This window comes from Pseudochaenichthys georgianus, chromosome 10, assembly GCF_902827115.2.
Source record: "Pseudochaenichthys georgianus chromosome 10, fPseGeo1.2, whole genome shotgun sequence".
NCBI lineage: Eukaryota > Metazoa > Chordata > Actinopteri > Perciformes > Channichthyidae > Pseudochaenichthys > Pseudochaenichthys georgianus.
In genome coordinates, this window is record NC_047512.1 from 16,378,897 (window position 1) to 16,401,108 (window position 22,212).

At 42.0% G+C, this 22,212-nt stretch overlaps 1 protein-coding gene across 2 annotated transcripts; it reads right to left on the bottom strand.

The window, feature by feature from the left end:
• Nucleotides 1-2,628: 2,628 nt before the first annotated feature.
• On the bottom strand, nt 2,629-11,918 carry LOC117454384 (uncharacterized). Of its 2 annotated transcripts, XR_004552974.2 has the most exons (6): nt 11,762-11,918; nt 11,279-11,305; nt 10,783-10,821; nt 6,368-6,535; nt 6,012-6,107; nt 2,629-4,110 (listed from the first exon to the last, which is right to left on the bottom strand). XR_004552974.2 is itself a non-coding variant. In XM_034093608.2 (4 exons), exons 1-4 carry the CDS (start codon nt 7,027-7,029, stop codon nt 3,784-3,786), a joined length of 759 nt encoding a protein of 252 aa, XP_033949499.1. In that variant the 5' UTR covers nt 7,030-7,114; the 3' UTR covers nt 2,629-3,783. The 2 variants fall into 2 exon arrangements, 1 of the variants encoding a protein (XP_033949499.1); XM_034093608.2 differs by lacking the exons at nt 10,783-10,821; nt 11,279-11,305; nt 11,762-11,918 and adding an exon at nt 6,862-7,114.
• Nucleotides 11,919-22,212: the final 10,294 nt, after the last annotated feature.

Consider the following 22,212-nt stretch of genomic DNA (forward strand, 5'->3'; position numbering starts at 1 on the left):
AAGGGTGCCCCAGGATAACCTCTGTATTTTCAGCTGTGTCTGCCATAATAAAGTTCACATTGGTTACCTTGCTTCCAGCTTGAACTGGCAGGTTGACTTCCCCTCGGACAGCGATGCCCTCAGGACCGATGCCTTGTAACACTTGTACGATGGATGGCTGGATTTGAGGCCTCGATTCAACAGGAATGGCGTTGAAGTGGCGGAGGGGGAGTACATTCCTCCGAGCGCCAGAGTCGAGCAGAGCACACAGTTCATGTCCCTGTATCAGTATCCGGATACTCATGTCATCATCAGAGCCTTTATTGCATGTGACCACCGAACCTGAGTCAGGAGCTGGAGTGCTATTAGGTGCATGCTGTTTGTGTTTTCGGGAAGAGGGACAGTTCCTTTGTATGTGCCCCACACCAGAGCAGTTGTGGCAGATGACTTCTCTAGAGTTCATTTGTACAGGTTTAGCTCTGTTAGGCGACCACTGCTGGTTAAATCTCGGTGCTTTACTCTGGGTGCTAGTGGGCTCCGCAGCCCACTCGTCAGCCACCCCGAAAGCCTCCATACAGGCGGAAACATTAGCATTTTCGTGCACCATAGCTGCCCTGGGTCTCCGCTCTGCAGCATTGCGATAACCAGACTGCATTAGCTGTGTGACGGCTCTGGCAGCTCGTCTGGTGGCTTCATACCTGTGGGCTATCTCGTAGGCTCTAGCCAAGGTGCGCGGCTTATCCTCCAGTAGTCTTTGGATCACTTCTGCATCAGCAAGGGCGTTGGTGAAAATCTCCACACTGATGACGTCCTGCTCCGACTCATTACGGTCAGCATACACAATTGAAACTTTTTCATAGATGTCGTCTCTTAACAGGTGCAGGGCCTCTCCCGGTCCTCTGACTCTCTGTCTCAGTTCAATGCCCATGGCAGCAGCATGCTCTGAACACGGTCCGTAGGCCGCCTCAATCTCACTCACCATCCGCTGATAACTCCAGCGAGCAGATCTGGGGTTCTTGTGGATGATGGCAGCAGCGGGTCCAGTCAAGCTGAATCTGAGATGCACAGCCATAGTCCTCTCTGACCAGTGGTTAGCCTCAGCACATCCTTCAAAATGGAAGAGGAAGCCTCTCCATGAGCCAGCCCCATCAAACTGGCTTGGGCGTAATGTTGGTATTCTCTCTCTGTGCCCACGGTGTTCATCTTCATCACTTGTGTCCATATAGTCCTCTCTGTGTGCTGCACGAGCTGCAGAGCTGCGTGGTTCAGACCAAGCTCTCCTCATGTTAGGCTGATCACACTCACACTGGCCAGGTGCGGTCCCACAGTGCACAGCTGAGCATGTGTGAGCTTGTACTTTACAAGGCAGTGTGGCAGGCTGCTGCATACAGGGTGTTAATGGTGACACTGGCGGCTGAAGGCACTGTGAATGAGCTGAGTAACTTGGAATGGTTGGCATAGAGTGGCTATAGTCCATGGAGGTGAAAGGATGAGCTGGTTTAGCTGAAGTTGATGCCATGCTCATTAAACGGTCACATTTTGGTGGAAAGGAGGTTAGAAACTCACTATTTGGCTGTACTTGCTCCTTTGTCGGCATGATGAAAGGGTTAGTTGGCGCCAGTGATGGTTCCGGCGGCGTGGCGTAGCTTGCGGCTCTGGTTAGCGTTAGCTCCATGCTAATCAGAAAGGGGTTGGTGCAGTCCCCATATCCAGTATCATCCATAATTGTCTGGTCAAACATGTCCACCTTACTTCGACCAGCCTCATCAATATTCACACAAAATGGATTAGAGCTTTTCCGTGGGCTTTTTCCGTTAGCTGCATCAGCTTGTCTCAGTCTGTGATTAGCATTAGCGTTAGCTCCGAACGCTGCCATTAAATCCATTCCACTCTTCTCCCCCGTAGAAAAAAAAAAAATCTCGGACGAGCCCCCAATGTTACCTTTCTTCCTATCAACGGTATCTCGGCACCGAAACCGTAGTTTCGAATACACACCGGTGGTTTCTGACTTGGCTCGTTGTCAGCCGGTAACCAGCTGCCCAGACATTTCGAGGGGAAAGAGGATGGAAACGAGGCGTTCGGGTGCCGTGGGAAGAACCTCCGTTTATTCACGTCCTTCAAGCTATATTGACACTGTATTACATACATACAGACTAGATACTATTCCTTTTCTGACCACTTTCTCTATACTTTCGTCTCTCTCTCCATAACTCCGCACTTCGCCTTCACTGTAAAACCCGATTAGTTCGGAGTACTCAAAACTTTTGTGGAAACTGATTACCACTAAAGTTTTAAGTAAACTAACTTAAGACTATAGAGTAAATGATTGATCAAAAATGATAAGTTACTTAAACTTAAAACTTTAATTATTATTTGTGTATTATTTAAGTATACTGTACTTATAAACATTGTTTAACACATTTAACATTTTTAATTTCCCCATAATGAATTAGTTTGATGCAAAAGTACTTAAATGCATGAATATTGAAATCAACAAATATATTTCTAGATAACTCATTGGCCAATATTTTCTTATTTATTTTTTTAAGTACAAAATATTCAAAGAACTTCAACAACTTCTGTAGACTTTAGTTTTTTTTATTTATTCAGTCTTAAATTGTTCATCCAATCAAAACATGAATTCTAAAACATGACATTTCTTACTGCAACATTTTTTTTTTAAAAGACCATCAAACTGTAAGTTACATTTCAAAATAAAATTAAAATGTACTTTTCAAAAGGTACATATTGTTCACAAAAAAAGTAAAATACAAATTAGTTATATTTTCTATTTGTAAAAAGAAACATTTCAAGGAGTTTTGCAAGCCGTTTGAGTATGTATTCCATATCCTTGATATCAGACGGCAGCTACCTACACTAGTTGGCTCTTTGATTTCACTTGTTAGATATATGGTCACACTAGTTTGGCACTCTGCTTTACTAGTTGAATACACAATTATACTAGTCACTCTTTTTCAGCAACGAGTGGCACTTTTGTCCGACTAGTTACCACATAAGCTTTACTAGTGACGCCACGAGCAGCACTAAAGTCCCAACTTGAGTTTTTGCAGTGCCGTTAACTTTTAGTGTCACTAGTACGGTCAGAGGGTCACTAGTTCATCAACAAATCTTACAAGTTGGGACTTTGATGCTGCTCCTGGCGTCACTAGTAAGGCTTATGTAGTAACTAGTCGGACAAAAGTGCCACTAGTGGCTGAAAAAGAGTGACTAGTATAATGTGTTATTAAACTAGTAAAGCAGAATGTCAAACTAGTGTGACCATATATCTAACAAGTGCAATCAAAGAGCCAGTTAGTGTAGGTAATTGCTGTCTGATATCAAGGATATGAAATAAATTCTCAAATGGCGTGCCATTTGAGTTAAAGTGCAAAGATGAACAACTGTAGGCACAGGGTTTCAGTGGTTTACCACCATCAAGGACCATCAGCACTTTCAGTGCAAACATGAACAACTGAGGTAGATTTAGACATATTCTACCAAATGTAAACATCATTCAACTGCTTTAAGCAACAAATTAACTGTGCAACACAAACATTGGCATGTGCAAAGTTTCAACCTGTAACACAGCCTACTCTCTCAGTAACAGGTAATTTTTTTAGATTGAGTAGGCAGCCCAAGGCCCATCAGCACTTTCTGTGCAAGCATGAACAACTGAGGTAGATTTAGGGGAAAGACATATTCTACCAAATATAAACATTAAACTGCTTAAAGCAACAAACTATCAAATAATTAACTGTGCAACACAAACATTGGCATGTGCAAAGTTTCAACCTGTAACACGGCCTACTCTCTCAGTAACAGGTCATTTTTTAGATTGAGTAGGCAGGGTTTCAGTGGTTTACCATCATCAAGGCCCATGAGCACTTTCTGTATGAAAGTGAAAGTGTTGATGAGTTTCTTGGGGTAGTCCAAATGTAACACGTACATCAAGCCGAACAACAATGCAAAGGAATCCGCCATCCTAGGGATATTGCTGATGACGAAATCACCTTCCACCAGAATAGCAGTACTTGCCGGACTGAGATCAACTTCACGTGGAGTGCCCTCGGTGACCATGCTGACAATAGCAACCGGTGTGTTGGTGATGTCTGGCCGGTCCACCTCCTCTGCCTGGAAATGCATAGAGTCCAACTGTAAGGTTGACTTGAAGTAACTAAACAATCTCATTCACATATTCCTCAACAGGTAAGTATATAGGAAGGTATTTCAAAAATGTGTTTCGGTGGCCCTGAAGTGCAAGACACCACAGCATTTCAGAAAACAAAACGCCACAGCATTTCACTAAACACTACAGCATTTCAGAAAACACCACAGCATTTCACATTGGACGGAAAGGGTATTCCTTTAGGGAGAACACTTCTTGTTTGTGATTGGACAGAGCCAGCCAGAGAAGCACTGCTGTGATTGGTTGTTTTTGCTGCCAGTCAAGAAATGACGCTTCGTGATTGGTCAACACCCGACAGCGAAATATGTCCCAACCATGGTCCCACAACGTATGGTCCCAACACATCAGCCGTTAGCACACACTCAGATCTCACAGCTCCTCATATCCATTCAGAAACTGGACAAAAGTTAAACATGTACAAACCACAGACTGTCTGTGTCATGGCGAATACAGTCGCTGCTTTATTTATGTCTGTATGATGTTGTTGTGTGGACGGAGCAGCTACAGGTTAGTTTAGCCTGATGAATCCGATTCAGAAAACACGCATTTTAAAAGCTTTTCGCCTGCCGTCTTGTCTGCAGACTTGTCAAAGCGTTAATTCATGGTTTTTAATAACTGTTATCAGTATGTAGTTATTTCGGCATCACTTTGAAACGTGTATTACAATTAAATCACGGTCAAATATGTTCATTTTGTTGTAGGATTTACATGGAGATACGCCCCGTCCCCTCTCCAGCGCCTCTTGTTTGAATGACAGGAGCAAACACAGCTGACAGCCGCGGTGAAACTCGAGCCATTAGAGCGATGCGAATATTGGGTAGTCTACCATAGTATTTACATGGAGATAAGCCCCTTAAAAACCATGAGTTAATAAAGCATTAATTCTGTGTTTACTCCTGTCATTCAAACAAGACGCTGGAGAGGGGGCGGGCTGTATCTCCATGTAAATCCTATCGGAATCGGATCCATCAGGCTAAACTAACCTGTAGCTGCTCCGTCCACGCTCACAACAACGTCATACAGACATAAATAAAGCAGCGACTGTATTCACCATGACATAGACAGTCTGTGTTTTGCATATCTTTAACTTTTGTCCAGTTTCTGAACAGATATGAGGAGCTGTGAGCTCTGAGTGTGTGCTAACAGCTAACGGCTGATGTGTTGGGCTAATCACGCGTCATTTCTTGACTGGCAGCAAAAACAACCAATCACAGCAGTGCTTCTCTGGCTGGCTCTGTCCAATCACAAACAAGAAGTGTTCTCCCTAAGGAATACCCTTTCCGTCCAATGTGAAATGATGTGGTGTTTTCTGAAATGCTGTGGTGTTTTGTGAAATGCTGTTGTGTTTTGTGAAATGCTGCGGCGTTTTGTGAAATGCTGCGGTGTTTTGTGAAATGCTGCGGTGTTTTGTGAAATGCTGCGGTGTTTTGTGAAATGCTGCGGTGTTTTCTGAAATGCTGTGGTGTTTTCTGAAATGCTGCGGTGTTTTGTGAAATGCTGTGGTGTTTTGTGAAATGCTGTGGTGTTTTGTGAAATGCTGCGGTGTTTTGTGAAATGCTGCGGTGTTTTGTGAAATGCTGCGGTGTTTTGTGAAATGCTGCGGTGTTTTGTGAAATGCTGCGGTGTTTTGTGAAATGCTGCGGTGTTTTGTGAAATGCTGTGGTGTTTTGTGAAATGCTGTGGTGTTTTGCACTTCAGGGCCAACGTATTTCTTTTATATATCTGAAAATATTTTTGATTGCTCCCGTCTGTTTGTTTTAACTGGTAGGGTGAAATAGCTAAACAGTTTCTTACAAGCACACATTCTGACCTCACTAGCAGTACTTTGAGTGCACTAAATACTTACGCTCCAAGACTTGAAGAACTCTGGGTCCTCCTCACGCAGGTATAATGGGAGGGCTCGAAGGGCTGCATTGCGTTTCATGTGGACATCCTGTACTTCCTGGAAAGACAAGCAAAAACTAGCATAATTAAAAAGCAATGGCTTTTTTTTAATTAATATATACATGTTTATTTTTGATTGTTGTCTAATTAAAAAAAAAAAATTCCCTATCTGTTATCGTTATATTTGTGACACTCTTCTGAAAAATACAATCCAGTATATTTTACATTATCTGTTTATGATGTGAATTTGAATGAATGTGGTTTTTGTGTAAAAGTAAATAAGCATTGATATTTGGACCAAACTTCTAGTAAACTCACCTGGAGATCACAAATCCTTAGGATTTCACGCAGGGCCTCAGATACCTTGCCAGTGCGTGCCGCCTTCTGCCTGTACAAGGCAATCAGTCGCAGGGTGTGTCTGTCTAGTTCAGAAAAGAACTGGTTCCGTAGGTTGACGTTTGTGATTCGTTGAAACTCAGCAGAAACCTACAGGAACACACAAATGTATAAAGATCATTAATGGATATGCAATTGTAAAATTATTAGTGATGCAACCGGTTTTGTTGTTTCCGTAAAAATATATTACAACATGATCATATCAAAGTATTCATTTAATTTGTATTATTATTTATATTATAAAAATAAATATCGTTTTATAATATATTAACATTGAACAACAACACTGTTCCATTGTGTGCAAAGTAGGCAGTTTCTGCAAGCACAATCGGGAAACGGTGTGCAGACTATGAGAAAGATGTGACAAGGGGCAGAAAAGAGAAAGATTAAAAGGCCTGAGAGCATCTGTGTTTTACCTGTGATTCCATCCGGAGGGCCGGCCATTTCTCTAAAAAGTCCCTGACCAAGGGATTTTCTTGAACGATCTCCTGGCGACGAAGGGCAAAAGTCATCTGCATGAGCTTTTCTATTAAGATGAGGTTCTTCTCACTTTTCTCAACTTCCTGCAAAATCTGGATTCTCATTTCTTCAAGACTGGTCTGGTTTTCTCCTCTGGGAAAGTTTGGAAGGTAATTCACTTCAGCTCGTCTGGCTCTTTTTATTTTCGAGTGGGGGGTGATCTTTGTCAGGGTTGTTGATGCTCTTTTTGCCTGCGTTGACAGCCACCTCCACACATCCAGATCTGGCCAACTTGGTACGATAATTCCCCATCTTAAACTTCAGGAAAATCTTCCATCCGTACCATCCACTAACACTTCCAAGCTCTTTAAGACATGGATAAGCCGTTACAAGAGCCTCCGCTGCCATACCCACGTCCCTGTCACTTGGGTAAGGTTTGAAGTTGTGCATCACTGCAGCCATACTCTCCAAGATGTTGTGCTTTTGGCCTCCGTTTAACTTCAATGTCTTTCCATATGTCTCAAAGGCACTGTTTCCCTCTCCAAGCACATGTTCTACTTCATAGGAAAAAGTGGGTACAGGGAAAATGTCAGGCCAGGTCTTCTGACGCTCTCTTACTGACACATGAGGAAGGATGTCTGTATCGGAACTTGCACATGAGCTAATATCACTCTCCGATGTGACTACTTTCAAAGTGCCCTTCTCTGGTAATTCTTGGATATCAAGGAGACAGCTAAGTTGTCCACCAAAGTCAGGATCCTCATACTGCAGGGTAAACTCGAAGTCCAGTTTTGGCTTGACTTTCTCACGCAGTATGTTGATTAGCTCTTCAACTGACTCTGGCCGCTCAGTCAGAGTTACCTTTATGGCAACATCTGTAGCAATATAAACTCGCAGCAGGAATTTCTGGGATGCTGCCATCATCTGAGAGACACAATGAGGTATTGAAATAGAAAAAGAGGGACATTTATTTACATAGATGTAATGCATACAAAAAATATCAACGTAGGTACTCATCATCTTTTACCAAAAGTAGTCTCTATATGACATTATAGATTTCTGTTTATGTGGGCAAAAACTGTATACCTGCCATGTTAAAATGGGGTTTCAATACAGTTGCACTGTTTTCCTTAAAGTGTACTTTCAGTGAAGCAGGATGAATCGTTTTGGTGTCAACAGCAGTTTGCCTTCTATATTGTATGCAGAAAGTGATGAGCTATCATTGAGCTCTGATATGCTGTGGACAGTCATATTCCCTGGGTAAAGTTGAAATGATCTCAAATGTTCAATGTAGCATGATTTGTGTTTTCGGCAGAGAAATGTGACATTGTGGTTAACAAGGAGGATCTGTTCGATTTTGCTAAACTGAGGCAGACCCCCCTCCTGCCCTACAGATACAAACATCCCAACATCATAATTAGTGCCATCAAAAATGATCCTGGATGTGTTGTAAATCATGTGGCTGTCTGTTTGTTGTCCAATGTGCTCTTTTGCAACCTCAGGAAGCTCTGAAACCAAGACAGAAGAGACATTTGATGTCTGCTGATGTGGTTTAAAGAATGATGGTGCACTGAGATAGTATGCCACCATGTGCTGATGCCTAGTTGCTAGTGTTTTTAACACATTCTTGAAGTTTTGTGTGTCATGTACAACACGCTTGAAAAAGCGATGTTTGCCCTCAAATCTCATAGTCCACAAATGGACAAGAGGCCCAAAACAACGTATAAGATCTGGGTAGTGTTCGACATAATGATGCTTAGGGCGTAGTCTCAATGCAGGGAAAACATCCTGAAGAATTTGTCTGTGATCCTGTATCTTAGTTTGCAAATACTGGATAGTTTCATCATCAAACGTTGGTGACAGCACCAGCTCCACAATGTCTTTCAAATCCATCAATACAGTCCAAGCACCATCTTTCTCAGGAACCTTGTTACCGATCATCAATGGGAGTAGTCTCAACAATGCGCTATTTTCGTGGCCATTGCCACCAATGGTCCCTTTTCCAGCAAAGGTTTTTGAGAGAGGCTTTGGTTTGTCACTCTTGTCTGTGTATTGGTAGGGGAATGACACAATCTTCCTGTTCAAATACTCAAGGGTAAAATATTTGAGTCTAATCATCTCCTTAATACACAAGGCCAACTCCACAGGTACAATGCCCTCAAAAAGATCATGCAGGACATCCGGTGGGAAGCCAGTAGTTGTATGAAAATACTGCAAACTCTCGCGCAAGATCCAGTCCCCTTTTACACCCAACTGACTTTTACCATCCCCGGCTTGCATAACATCCTGCACGTTTCGGTCATGACTGGCTTTTGTCCTTAGACTAAATTCACCATCTACAACATCATGAGACTGAATTTTTTCTCTTGTAGCGTTGCAGAATCGACAAATATATCCTTCCCTGAAAGACTGCACAAAGCCTGCTAATGCATGAGCTGCAAGATTATTAGACAAGACGCATAAAACAGTACCCCGAACTGACTGACCAAGGCCTTCAATGTATACACCATCTTGTTCAAGAGTGTGAATGTCTTGTAACAATGGACCAAGTGCTCTTTTATAGCCACACCTCTGAATATCAGATACCTTACATAATGCTGCTAGTTGAATGACATGCAGCGCTGATTGGTATTTACCTGGCAAATCAGCCATCACCCAGTAGACAGAGCACAGTTTGTGTATTTTCCTTGAAGTGCCAAGTGGATTTGCAATTTCAAGGTCATCAATGTACAAAAGCAATGGCAGGGATAGCTCTGAAGACGACAACAAGTAATTCTCTTGGCAATATGAGCCATCTCGATGGCTCATGTAAAGCCCCTTTTGTGAGATCTTGGTTTCCTTGATTCTGTCAAGGATGTCTGTGTGTTTGAACATTTTCTGGATCATTTGTAGTATAGGGACATAAACTACTGTGCAGCCGGGCTCCAACACATACTGCACTGGTTTTACCACAGGGTAATTTTTCTCAATGAATGTTTTTCTTCGCTTGGCGGAAGACAACTCCTCACCTTTAGCTGTGGCACTGACAAAAATATTTGAGTCCATAACAGCACTCACCAAATCGTTCATGATAGCTTCAGTAGGAGAAATCTGATGCCTCTTAAAAACCTCTTTTAAAGTGTCTTTTATAACAGGTTGAGACAAGGAAAATATCTGAGTCAGATGATCAATTATCTCTTTGGATGCCATATCGGAAACATGAAGAATAGTTTGCATCTTCAGGAAGAGCGAAGACAAATTATGGTGTAACTGGGCTCTCAACTGGCTGGCGTCAGCCTCAGGAGAATCAAACGTGTCTGCATGCTGACACTGAGCAGGATTCTCGTCCTCAGGGTCAGTAGCTGTCAAGACTGGGGCACTATCATTTTGTGTCGACACAATGTCTTCACAAATGTCCAAACTACCTGCATGGTTCCTGCTTTTGTGAGCATTAAATGATGAATAGACATTTGTGCTGTAGCTACAGTTCTTAAATGGGCATGTTACAGTTTCAAGGTTCTTTAAGTGTCCCCTTAAATGACTGAACACTGTTGCTTCAGAGAACGAATGTTTAAAGTTACACAAGGGGCAGCTAAAAATTGCACATCCTCCTTGTGCTCCCTCACTTGCACCAGTACTACACACATTTTTGTGAAGCCGTGATAAATGAATTTTCAATGCATTAAATGATTGAAATGTACAAATGCAAGAGTCATAGACACATGGCAAAGGGCTAACTCTTGAGTACTGGCTATGCTTCAAACGATAGTGCCTAAATAACTGAGCCTGGGTGTCTGACGAGACAGCACATAATTTGCACTTCCACGCCATTGAACCATTTCAACTTCAACAAAGCATGATGATCGGATCTGTAGATAGGCCAGTTCTGTTCAAGTTACCTTGAATCTTGAGTCTCACTGCTCTGAACCAGCTTCACCCTACGACAAAAAGAAATGTGCAGAGTTTTAATACAAGTTTGCAGTTTTCATTAGCTTACTGTCACTAGCAAACATGCCTGTGTGTAGGCCTCAACGTAATTGTGGAAAACAGCCCTAGCTAGCTACTAGCTTAATTCAGGAATAACATCACATTTACCATATAATATCGGATAACATTAAGCACCAGTAACACACTTATAAACAGTAGGGCTGCCGTTGACTGATAGGAGTTACTAGCTAAAGTTAACATGCTGCTGCTCTGACGTTAACGTCCTTACACTCCATTGAACCATTTCAACCATGCAACTTCAACAAAGCATGATGATCGGATTACTGTAGAAAGGCCAGTTATGTTCAATGTTGTGAATACCTAATTAAATAAATAAACCTACTGGAAAAAAGTTCTAAATTAATTAATTGAAAAAACAGAACACAGTATGGGTTAGCAATAACTTACCTTGAATATTGATGCAACAGCTTCACCCTACGGCAAAAATAAATGTGCAGAGTTTTAATACAAGCTTGCCGTTTGCATTAGCTTACATCTAGCTAGCATCAACGTAATTGTGGAAAACAGCTCTTGCTAGCTACTAGCTTAATTCAGGAGTATTCAGGAATGACATCACATTTACCAGATAATAGCGTTAATAAGCACCAGTAAGTAACACACTTTTAAACAGTAGGGCTGCCGTTGACTAATAGGAGTTTCTAGCTAAAGTTAGCATACTGCTGCTCTAACGTTGAGGTCCTTACAGTACTTAACCGGCAGTCCGAAATTCAAAAAATAGCGCGAAGCAGCCGGTAACTGCGGCGCTCTGCACGTAACTCTGAATTAAACAACAGTTTAAACAGTCTAACGATCACATATAATCTTCGGGTGGTATATCCTTACAATATTATAACAAGAAAAGCAGTTTTAACGACTTATTTTGGTACTTACAAGTTAAACCATGTGTGGAATCCCTTCGCTTGCAAGAGCCGCCATGTTGGATGGATCTTTCTCGATTCGTCGCAACGTCATGACGTAATGACGTCAGACGCTGCGTGACTGTTCACTCACAAGTTTTCATTCAAATTTGAATATTCACTCATAAACTATGATTCACATAAAATTAAACAGCACTTTTCGTTAAGAGAACGTATAAATGTAATGTTCGGTTGACTTGATATTTGGTTTTGATTGCAGTACCCATAATACTTATGAGTTAGTAGTACTGTTGGGGTTTACAGTGTTGGCCATCACATTTTACACACACCGAGACTCCAAAACCCACAACCCCTTGCGGCTGCTACTCTTAAAGTGACAGGCCAAGCCTGTAACACCTGGCTCTGATACCCCCAACTCTGGCCAGAGTGAGAGAGCAACGCCACACACTTATCCTGATAGCTCCGCACTGGCCAGCTATGTACTGGCTAGCGGAGATATATCAGCTGCTGTACGGGCAGCCATGGTAGCTCCCACTACGCAGGGACATATTGTCCCAAGCGGGGGGGGGCGATCTTGCACCCACACCCAGAGCGCTTGGCTCTATGGGCCTGGCCCGTGAGTGGTACAATCTGATTACAGTGTGACATGAAGCTGACCCTGGCAGCTGCCAAGCGAGCCAGTAGCACTCATGCACTATCTGTACAGTCTTCATGCACTCAGTTCGCCCCAGGGCAAACAGAGTGTGGTTGAAGCCCAACCCTGCCTTTATCTTAAGGCGGTTGGTTCAGGTACCACATTTGACATTGAGGCATCCTCCCCGCCACTGTATTCCTCCGGGGAACAGAGGCCGGATTTGCCGTGTCCAGCCCGTGCTTTATGCACGTACAGGGACAGATCAAGGGTGCTTCGTCATAATGACCAACCCCTTGTGTCCTGGGCTAACCCTTATAAGGGCAAGCCTGTTACTAAGCAACGGCTCTCCCACTGGTTTGTGGAAGAAATTGCTTTGGGGCCCATACGAGTCAGAGTTCGCAGGCACCCTCGGGTCCGCGAGCTCTTTCGACTCAGGGTCTGGCTGCATCCTGGGCTCTGTCCAGGATGTCTCCCATCCAAGACATTGGTGCAGCGGCGAGCTGGTCCTCGCCGCTCACTTTTGTCCGTCTCTTAACAGGCTGGACGTTCTGCTCCCAGTGTGACTCAAGCAGTGCTGGGCACCTGGTTGAGTCAGAGCTCTACCTGTTAAGTTCTGGTTGGTTTGGTGATTTTCGAGATAAGCTCGTCTGACAATACGGGAGCTACAATTTCCCATAGTGAGACATCGAACGGAGTGTTATGAATGAGAACTATAGGTTACTTACGTAACCCCAGGCCTCAGAGTAACATGAAGTGAGATGTCTCACCAGACGGCCCTCCTTACTATGGTGAAGCGAGAAGAGGTGCTTATTTTGAATGATGCATGCGTCTTGGCGCAAGCTACTTATAGGGGGTGAATTCCCTGACACTGAAGTCAAGATCACCAGCCAATCAGGATTGGCGTAATGAGATTGATGCTTCTGTTTGCTCCGCGATGAGGCGCATCCCATAGTGAGACATCTCACTTCATGTTACTCTGAGACTGGGGTTACGTAAGTAACCTATAGTCTTCTTCGCTGCTTTTGTGGCAGACTACAGCGCCACTTACAGGCCTGGCATATGTACTACAGCATCTCCAGCGCTTTTGAGCAGCAATGGCCGGTCGTGGCCCAACCTCTCATTCCCCTGATAGGTGGAGAATTGGCCAATAGCCGTAGCACGACTTTACTGATGTCAGTAAAGTGTTCAAATCTGGATCAGTCTGTATCAGATCCGTTGCAGCCCCTTTTTTAGAGATTTGGGTATGGAGGAAAATAGAGAGGGTTGTGTTTTCTGACACTTGGTGAGTTCCCTGGAACACCGGGGACACATATTCATGTATAAAAGACGTACAAAAGTGCATTTTGCATGATAGGTCACCTTTAATAAATGTAGTAATATAAATCAGTCAATTGGTGTTAAGTATGCTTTAGGTTTATGGTGTGTTTACCTTGTGATTGACCATGTGTTACCACAGTACCGTGGTACCCCAACTGGAGGAGTAAGTTGCTATCAGAGCTAGCTTAGCTTTAGAAGAAGAATTAGTACCACTTTACAATAAGACTACCCTTATAAAGGATGCATAAAGGGTTTATAATGAGGTTATTAATCCCAAATTGGGATTAATAAAGTATATCTATCTATCTATTTAGCTGCTAACGGTACTTTGCCGTCTCGGGCCTCACTCCTCTCCAGCTCCACCCTTTTTTTCTTAATATGGTAAATTCTGGTTCCAAAAAACTAAGGTGTAAAAGGCCAAAATGCACATTTTGAAACCACAATCCGATGGCTGAGCCCGAAGGGGCTAACATTAAATGATCAATCATTTGGTTTGAGCAATTTAAAAAAATGCATTGCCCAAGAACCAAAGTGGTTAGTGGGGGCAAGTGCCATTCCCCTTCTTTACAGAAAGATGACTTCTCTCTCATCTCAAACCAGTTCTACCAAAGGCCAAATGTATGCAAGCAGTGGATTAGACACTGAGACAGACACAGCCGGGATAGCAACATGCACTCCATATCTCATAGCCGGCTGCTCACTTTCATCTTTCATGCCAGCTGTGAGATCAGATTTAGAATTGAATTGCATTGTTTTATTTAACTTGATTCAGACCCCCTATCTACAGAGATACTTGAAGAGCAAAGATAAATACGATTACTTTATATTATATAATCAAGGGCTGGGTTCCTGCCTGACCTTGATTATATAACATGCAGGCAGAAACAGTGGACAATAACAGTTAAGTAAGGCATTTCCAATGGAAACATGCAGTGTTATCAACCAGAGCATAAAATAAAATAAACTAGATGTCTTTAAAAAAAACATTCTCATACAGGAAGTGTTGATTTTAATTTTGGAAATATTACAAACAAAAAAAGGAAAAGTCCACCAAATGCCTTGCAACGAATTAGCTATAGAATTATGTTTAGAAAAGTGAAACACAATACTACGTTAAGTAACATCACAATAGTGATGATCAAGGGCTCTTTGTGAGCACATAACACGTAACTTTCTAATCGATGGCCGCAACCCTTTAAAGTTACAGCATCAGGCACGTTGAGTTGTAGCTGCTAAAAATACAGTTGGCTTCTGGCTTAATAGACAGAAAGCTAACAGGTAAGCTCTCTATAGTGAGATCATGCTGAGAGTATGTCAAAGTGTGTAAATCATTCAAACAATTTATGTTCACTGTAGTACTTTAAATCAACAAACCTTTGTTTAATTTTACAGTGCCAGCACTTTCTTGTCTCAGTATCTAGAGAGTCTGTCCCTCTAAGTAACAAACAGCATTAAAGGAATGGTATGCTCATGACACTCATTTTTAAATAATTATCATCCGATAAAACAGACCAGTCTCTGCCAGTCTTTCTTTTTTTTTTTTTTTAATCCGATGACATTATCAGTGATTTTAAACTGATTATATACCGAAATAACATCAACACTGTGGGCGCCGCCATTTTCCGGACGTGACGTAAACCATGCGTTTGGTTTTCGAGGACACGTTGATCTCCATGTTATTTACTGTAGTTTCTCTCTTCAAATATGCCTCACTGTATCGCGAAATATTGCCACAATTCTGATAGGAACAATCCACGGAATGCTTAGTTCCATCTGTTGCCAAAAGGTAAGCGTAAGAAGTACATTCAGAGGCAGTGGCTAGCGAAATGTGGCCGGCCCGAACCGAAAGATTCACAGGCTCATGTATGCAGCGAACATTTCAAATTTCCGGACGACTACTCTGAGAGTATGATAAAACATAACATGGGATTTATGGAACAACCATTACTTAATGGAGATGCAGTACCATCGGTCTTTCTGGTGTCATCACCGACCAGGACACCAGTTCGGCCAGTTGAGAAATCGCCCTCTGCAAGTGTGAAGGGACGGAGGAGCAGAAGTAGTGCTCGGAGTAAGAATAATCTCAATCTCAATCTCAATCTTTATTTATTTATATAGCACATTTAAAACAACCTTCGGCTGACCAAAGTGCTGTACAGGGCAGGCAGTAACTACAATAGTGAATAGCCCAATGGGAGTACGATAATAAAAACAATAATTAAAAACATAATAAAAAGCACAATAAATAGAAACATATAAAAAATAAAAAAAAATAAAAAAACACATACAAATATAAAAATGTAATGCTCAACTAGTATTAAAAGCCATTGTAAAGAGGTGAGTTTTTAGCTGGGATTTAAAAAGTTCAATAGACTCAACAGTCCGGATATGTGCTGGGAGGCTGTTCCACAGTCTGGGAGCTGCAACACTGAAGGCCCTGTCACCTCTGGTTTTTTTCCTGCTCCGAGGAAACACCAACATATTCTGCTGAGCTGAGCGCAATGCTCTAGCAGGAGCATGGCGGTGCAACAACTCAGACAGGTAATGTGGTGCCAGTCCATGCAATGATTTAAAAATAACAAGTAAGTACTTGAACTGGATCCTGTAACTGACAGGAAGCCAATGAAGGTCTGCCAGAACGGGTGTGATGTGGTCATAACGTCTCTTCCCAGTAAGAAGGCGGGCAGCCGCATTTTGGACCAGCTGCAGGCGACGGATCAAGCACTTGTCAACACCAATATAGAGGGAGTTACAGTAGTCTAAACGAGACGTGATAAATAAGTGGATTAGCTGTTCAAATTCCTTACTAGGAAGATAGGCTTTTACCTTCCCCAGAAGCCGCAGCTGGAAGAAGCTTGTCTTGACAACTGAGCTTATCTGTTTGTCAAATTTAAAACAGTTGTCAAAGATGACTCCAAGATTTCTGACAGAGGGACGGCTGTAGGAGGCTAAGGGGCCGAGCACACTATTAAAGCCATCCAGGAGTTCAGACTGTCCAAATATTATAATCTCTGTCTTCTTTTCATTAAGAGTCAAGAAGTTGATTTCCATCCATGATTTTATGTCTTTCAGACAGCTAAGCAAGGCAATCCTAGATTCCTTATTTGCTGTTATAGGCAGGTATACCTGCAGATCATCTGCAAAGCAATGGTAAGAAATGTTGTGCTTTTTAAAAATTGACCCCAGAGGTAGTAAATACAGACTGAACAAAATGGGGCCCAGGACAGAGCCTTGTGGGACCCCATATGCTAGTGGGGCTGCAGCTGAAGAATACTGGCCAAGATGCACAGAAAAGGTCCTTTCTGACAGATAGGATTTAAACCATTTTAGGACGTTACCTTTAATACCGACACACAGTTCAAGGCGTGATAATAAAATGTGGTGGTCAATGGTGTCAAAAGCAGCAGACAAATCTAAAAGCACAAGCACAGCAGAATTCCCAGAATCAGCAGTTAAAAGAAGATCATTCAAAACTCTTAGAAGAGCAGTTTCCGTGCTGTGGCGTGATTTAAAACCAGACTGGAACTTCTCTGATATGCAGTTTAAAACAAGGTGTGACTGCAGTTGTGCTAAAACCAATTTCTATAGGACTTTAGACAGGAAGGGAAGCTTAGAAATAGGTCTAAAGTTGGAGAGAACAGAATGATCAAGGTTTTGTTTTTTGATAAGAGGCTGCACTACAGCATGTTTAAAAAAGGTTGGAACGCAGCCTGAGGTGAGAGAGATATTTATCAAAGTTAAAATATATGACCCAATAGTATTAAAAACGTCTTTCAGTAGTCTGGGAGGAATACTGTCAAAGGGGTATTGTGAAGGTTTCAATTTTCTAACCACCTCAGATAACTCGGACAGTGAAACCAGGTCAAACTGCTCGAAGATAGCTGAGCACACAGGATACACTGCTGGGTCTAAGGTGAGAGGAGGAGGTGAAGATCTGATGGCCAAGACTTTATCATTAAAGAATGAAAGAAACTTTTCACATAGAGTAGGTGATGGCACAACACAGGGAGAGTTACAGGGGTTTAAAAGAGAATTAAGAGTGGTAAAAAGGAACTGGGCCTATTTCTGTTTTTGGACACAAGATTTGAAATAAAATGAGTTTTTGCACATTTAACAGCCCTCTGATATTCGCTTAAACTGTCTCTCAGAATCCCCAAGGAGACGTGGGAGAATAAGGTATGTTATAGCGCATTTCCATTGCAGCGGCTAGTCCCGTTTTAACGTCCTTTAGCGTCCAGGCCAGGACAGTTTTTGGTGGCCTTTCCATATAGCGTAGTACCGACTAGTGTGTATTTTCCCCCAGTTTTTTCCGGCCCCATAAAATCGTGATTCTATGGCCAGGGACAACGAAGCTGAGTATGCTAAACTAGAGAGGGAATCGCTAGCAAGGGTGGTACTACATGCATACATATAGTATCTTATATCATCTTCCTATTATACACACATGCATTTCCAAACATTTGGACTACCTATGTTGCAAATGTATTATCTCTTCAATTTACACACGGCATCTATTGCACGTCTGTCCGTCCTGGGAGAGGGATCCCTCCTCTGTTGCTCTCCCTGAGGTTTCTCCCATGTTCCCTTTAAACTGTGGGTTTTCTTCGGAAGTTTTTCCTTGTACGATGTGAGGGTCTAAGGACAGAGGGTGTCGTATTGTCATACCGATAAAACATCAAAACTTCTTCCTCTGCTGACGAGTCCGAACTCAAATATTCAGCCATGTTTCCGTGTGTTGACAAAGTGAACGCATGGATGACGTCACGACCATCACGTGACTACTGAAAATGGCAAAAATGGCGGCGGCCAGACGGAATATAAAGGTCTTGATAAAAAAGAGCTATAAAATCATTATTTACCGGGGAATATCGCTGATTTCTTCAGGGTATGGTTTAAACATAATGTTTCACTAAATACTGAAGTTTTGATTAAATATCTAATGAGTGGACCATTCCTTTAATGAATCAAATTAGCCACACACTTAAGACTGTAATGGTAAGAAGTGGTAATACCATAATGCTGTAACACACTGTGACAAGTCAGCGAGCACTCTAAAGGACAATGTTGACTGTCTACATAATGAGCTGGCTAAAAACAGCACCAGATTAAGTGTAAGGGGCTTATGTAGCTATATGTAACCTCACAAAGATAAAACTGGAAGAAGGAAACCCCAGGTGAGAGAGAAAATAAGATTAGGATTGTTTGTTTTAGTGCCTTCATCCTGGAAGGCAGACTCTTAAAAATAATAATACAGACCTGTGTATAGCTCGACCATTAGTACTTGACTTGGTGATTAGAGTAAGTTAAATGTCTGACTAAATTCAAATCCAAATAATACTGTGTAGAAGGAAGGGGAATGCATTCATATCCTAACAGATCCCGTCTTTCAGTCATTTGCTTCCATTTGATCCCTTCAACTCTTAACTCATAATAATCTCAGTACTCTCTCAACAAATATGTTGTAACGGTAGGCCTACATTCCATTATCTTTCAGAGCAATATTTACATGGATTAATCTGCACCACTACGGCTGTTTAATGGTCTTATTTAAGCTTTTACTTAATTGTAAATGCTCTTACCTACTTTAATTTAATCTGTTTTTTAATGTATTTTATTTGTATACTTCACTGTATTTTTAACTATGATTTATCAAATAGTGTTGTTTCATTGTAACCTCAACAACAACAATGGCCGATTGTGCTCCAGCTTCTGGAGCACAATCGGCCATTGTTGTTGTTGTTGTCGTTGTGAGCTGTGAGGGGTTTCCGCGCGGTTTGGCTTTATGAAGCAGGCACGCAAACGGTTACGTCATGACTCATGACGCAAACGATGACGCAATGACGCAGCACCAGTCGGACTCTGGGCGGTGTGAAAAGAGCCGGAGCTAGACCGAAGAACCGGTTCTGAACCTGAAAAGTTCTAGCACGGAGCTTGAACCGGAGTTGCGTTGATGTGAATGAGGTATGAGAGATATTTGGTTAAAAAAACACACAATGGTGGTCTAGGAGGAGATTCAGGTGATAGGGTGGGCGGGTGTTACCTTGGTTGGTTATTGGCTAATGGTTACACAAGCCAAAAAATCGTTATGACATCATAAAGTGGCCAAAATCTGATCAGCTCATTTTTATATAAATGGATCAGGACAAAAAGTGAGTGAATCTTTTTTCCTGAAACTTTCAGAATCTCTTTACACAGAGGGGACACATGTTTATGTATAAAAGACACTAAATAGTGGATTTTGCATAATAGGGGACCTTTAAAGTCCCTATTTTACATGAAGGAGCTCACATTTCAGCCCCTTCCAAAAGCAATCGTTTGCTTGAATTTCATACAGTGACATCTGGTATATTACAGCCGTCTAAATCATGCTTTCCAAGCTGTGTGGATTTTATGGCACTGATGTGAATATTAAAGTCATACATATAAGAGTGACGCTGCTGGTTATATATGGAGCACTAGAGTAGAAAGCTTAGGAGAGCAGCTTAAATGCATTGAAGAGCCTTACTTTGTATTTGTGAACTCCTGGCTGATGATCCGACATTGCAGTCTTGTCTGGGTTGCTTTAAAGAGACCTTAACCCTTGTCCCCTTATGACAGGTCAATTGAGTCCAATGGGAACATCCACCAATCTAATTCATTAAACTTGACCCGCCAATGTGTGACAATCGCTCCACAAAACCGGACAGGCAATGAATTACATCTAGCTGTGGAGGTGAGAATATCCTCGACCAATCCCTCAGATTTACCTCTAAAGCCGGGGGCCAAGATGGAGTACTGTACTAAAGGTCACTGCCAGTGGCGTCGCCTGGCCTGGGCATTCAGGGCTTTAGCTCTGTGGTCAAGCTGCTGTAGTTTTATTTACAACAAACTTACTCAGGGTGTTAATGGAAGAGTTTGAAATCAGACAGAGGTGGAAGGAGTACTCAGATCTTGTGTAGGAATACTCTGTTACAGTAAAAGTCCTGCATTCAAAATGTTACGCAAGTAAAATTAGAAAAATATTATCAAAATATAGTTCAAGTACCAAAAGTAGTCATTGTGCAGATTGGTCCATTTCAGAATAATATATATGATATGTTTTATAATGATTGATCATTAAAGTGTTCTCAAAGCTGGTAAAGGTGCAGCTAGTTTGAATGACTTTGTATACTGCAGGGTAGCTTGTGAATTTACTCCAGGTGGAACTAAAGTCTGATTTAACACTTCATTATATTTCACATCATTCATCCACATCTGTAAAGTAACTAAAGGTATTAAATACATGTAGTGGATTAAAGTACACCATTTACCTCTGAACTGTAGTGGAGTCGAAGTACAAAGTATAGTAAAGTACAAATATCTCAAAATTGTACTTGTATACAGTACTTGAATAAGTGTATTTAGTAACTTCCCACATCTGAAATCAGATATGACTTCAAGTCATGTGATAATTTCTTAGTATTTGATCCTTCAAATTGGCCTCAGGAAATGCAAGGACTTCACGTTTTGGAGAAAGCAAATCGGAGGCTTAAAAAGAGACAGGGAGGTGCATCTTCATCATCTAGCATGCAAGAAGTGTAAATAGAGAAATAGAGTGAAGGAGACAGGAGGACCACGCTTCGTGTGGGGTGAGTACCAAACGCTGTCTCCTGGTACTCATCTGACTAAAAAAGAAATACTATATGACAGTAAAACAAGAATAGAGTTTAAAAGGGGAGTGATTTGTAAAATATCCATAAAGAAAAAGTAAACCTGTTTACAGTTCTGTTTCATATGGGTGTTGAGAGATGTATCCATAGATCTCTTAATTTTGCTCTCAAAGTGCACCAGATTGGTGTATTTAACTTCAATATTTAAAACAAAATCTTCCCAGAGGAGCATGCCCCCGGACCTCCCTAGAGGAGGTGAGGACCCCCCCTAGAGGATGTTAGGTCCACTCCCACTTGCACAAAATAGTACTTCGCCCCTGCTTACACTTAAGCAGGGGCTTAGTGTTGCAGTAGAAAATTCCACTGTAGCCCGGTACCTTAATGGGAAATGTTTGAGCACCCTCTATGAAACGTCAAGCTACCCCACAGTACCCCCAAAAGAAAATCTCTGGCGCCGCCACTGTGGGCTAAACCCCGAATGTTTCCAGGTCCAGGAAACGCCCCTGGTCAGTCACTGCCAATGTAAGCGAGTCCTTTGAAAAACCCGATAAAGGAAAGAACAACATGCTAAACCTGTGACTCCTTAAATAGTAACCACAAATAAATAGAAGTAGCATTGAAGGACATTAAGGTTTTGCAATTGGAGTGACACGAGATGTAAAGCCTTGCTTGCTAAGTAGTAAGTTGGAGATACCTTCTTTGCCTTGATCACAGATTGCACAGAGCTAAGTCGAGGTGCCCTCTGTCCCTGCTACCATAACAACCAAAATCCAACTAATACCACTCTACTCGGGATAAGCTATAAGAAAGGAAATCCTTGAACATTCACGCATGGTTGATTAACGAGACAATCCTTTGACCCAGTGATGCTCAAATAGCATCTCA

Coding starts and splice junctions, on each gene's coding strand:
- LOC117454384 (XM_034093608.2), bottom strand. CDS start 7,029: ATGAGAATCCAGATTTTGCAGGAAGTTGAGAAAAGTGAGAAGAACCTC. Junction 6,536..6,861: donor CCCTCCGGATGGAATCACAG/GTAAAACACAGA, acceptor GTGTTCCTGTAG/GTTTCTGCTGAGTTTCAACG. Junction 4,111..6,011: donor AGTTCTTCAAGTCTTGGAGC/GTAAGTATTTAG, acceptor ATGCATTTCCAG/GCAGAGGAGGTGGACCGGCC.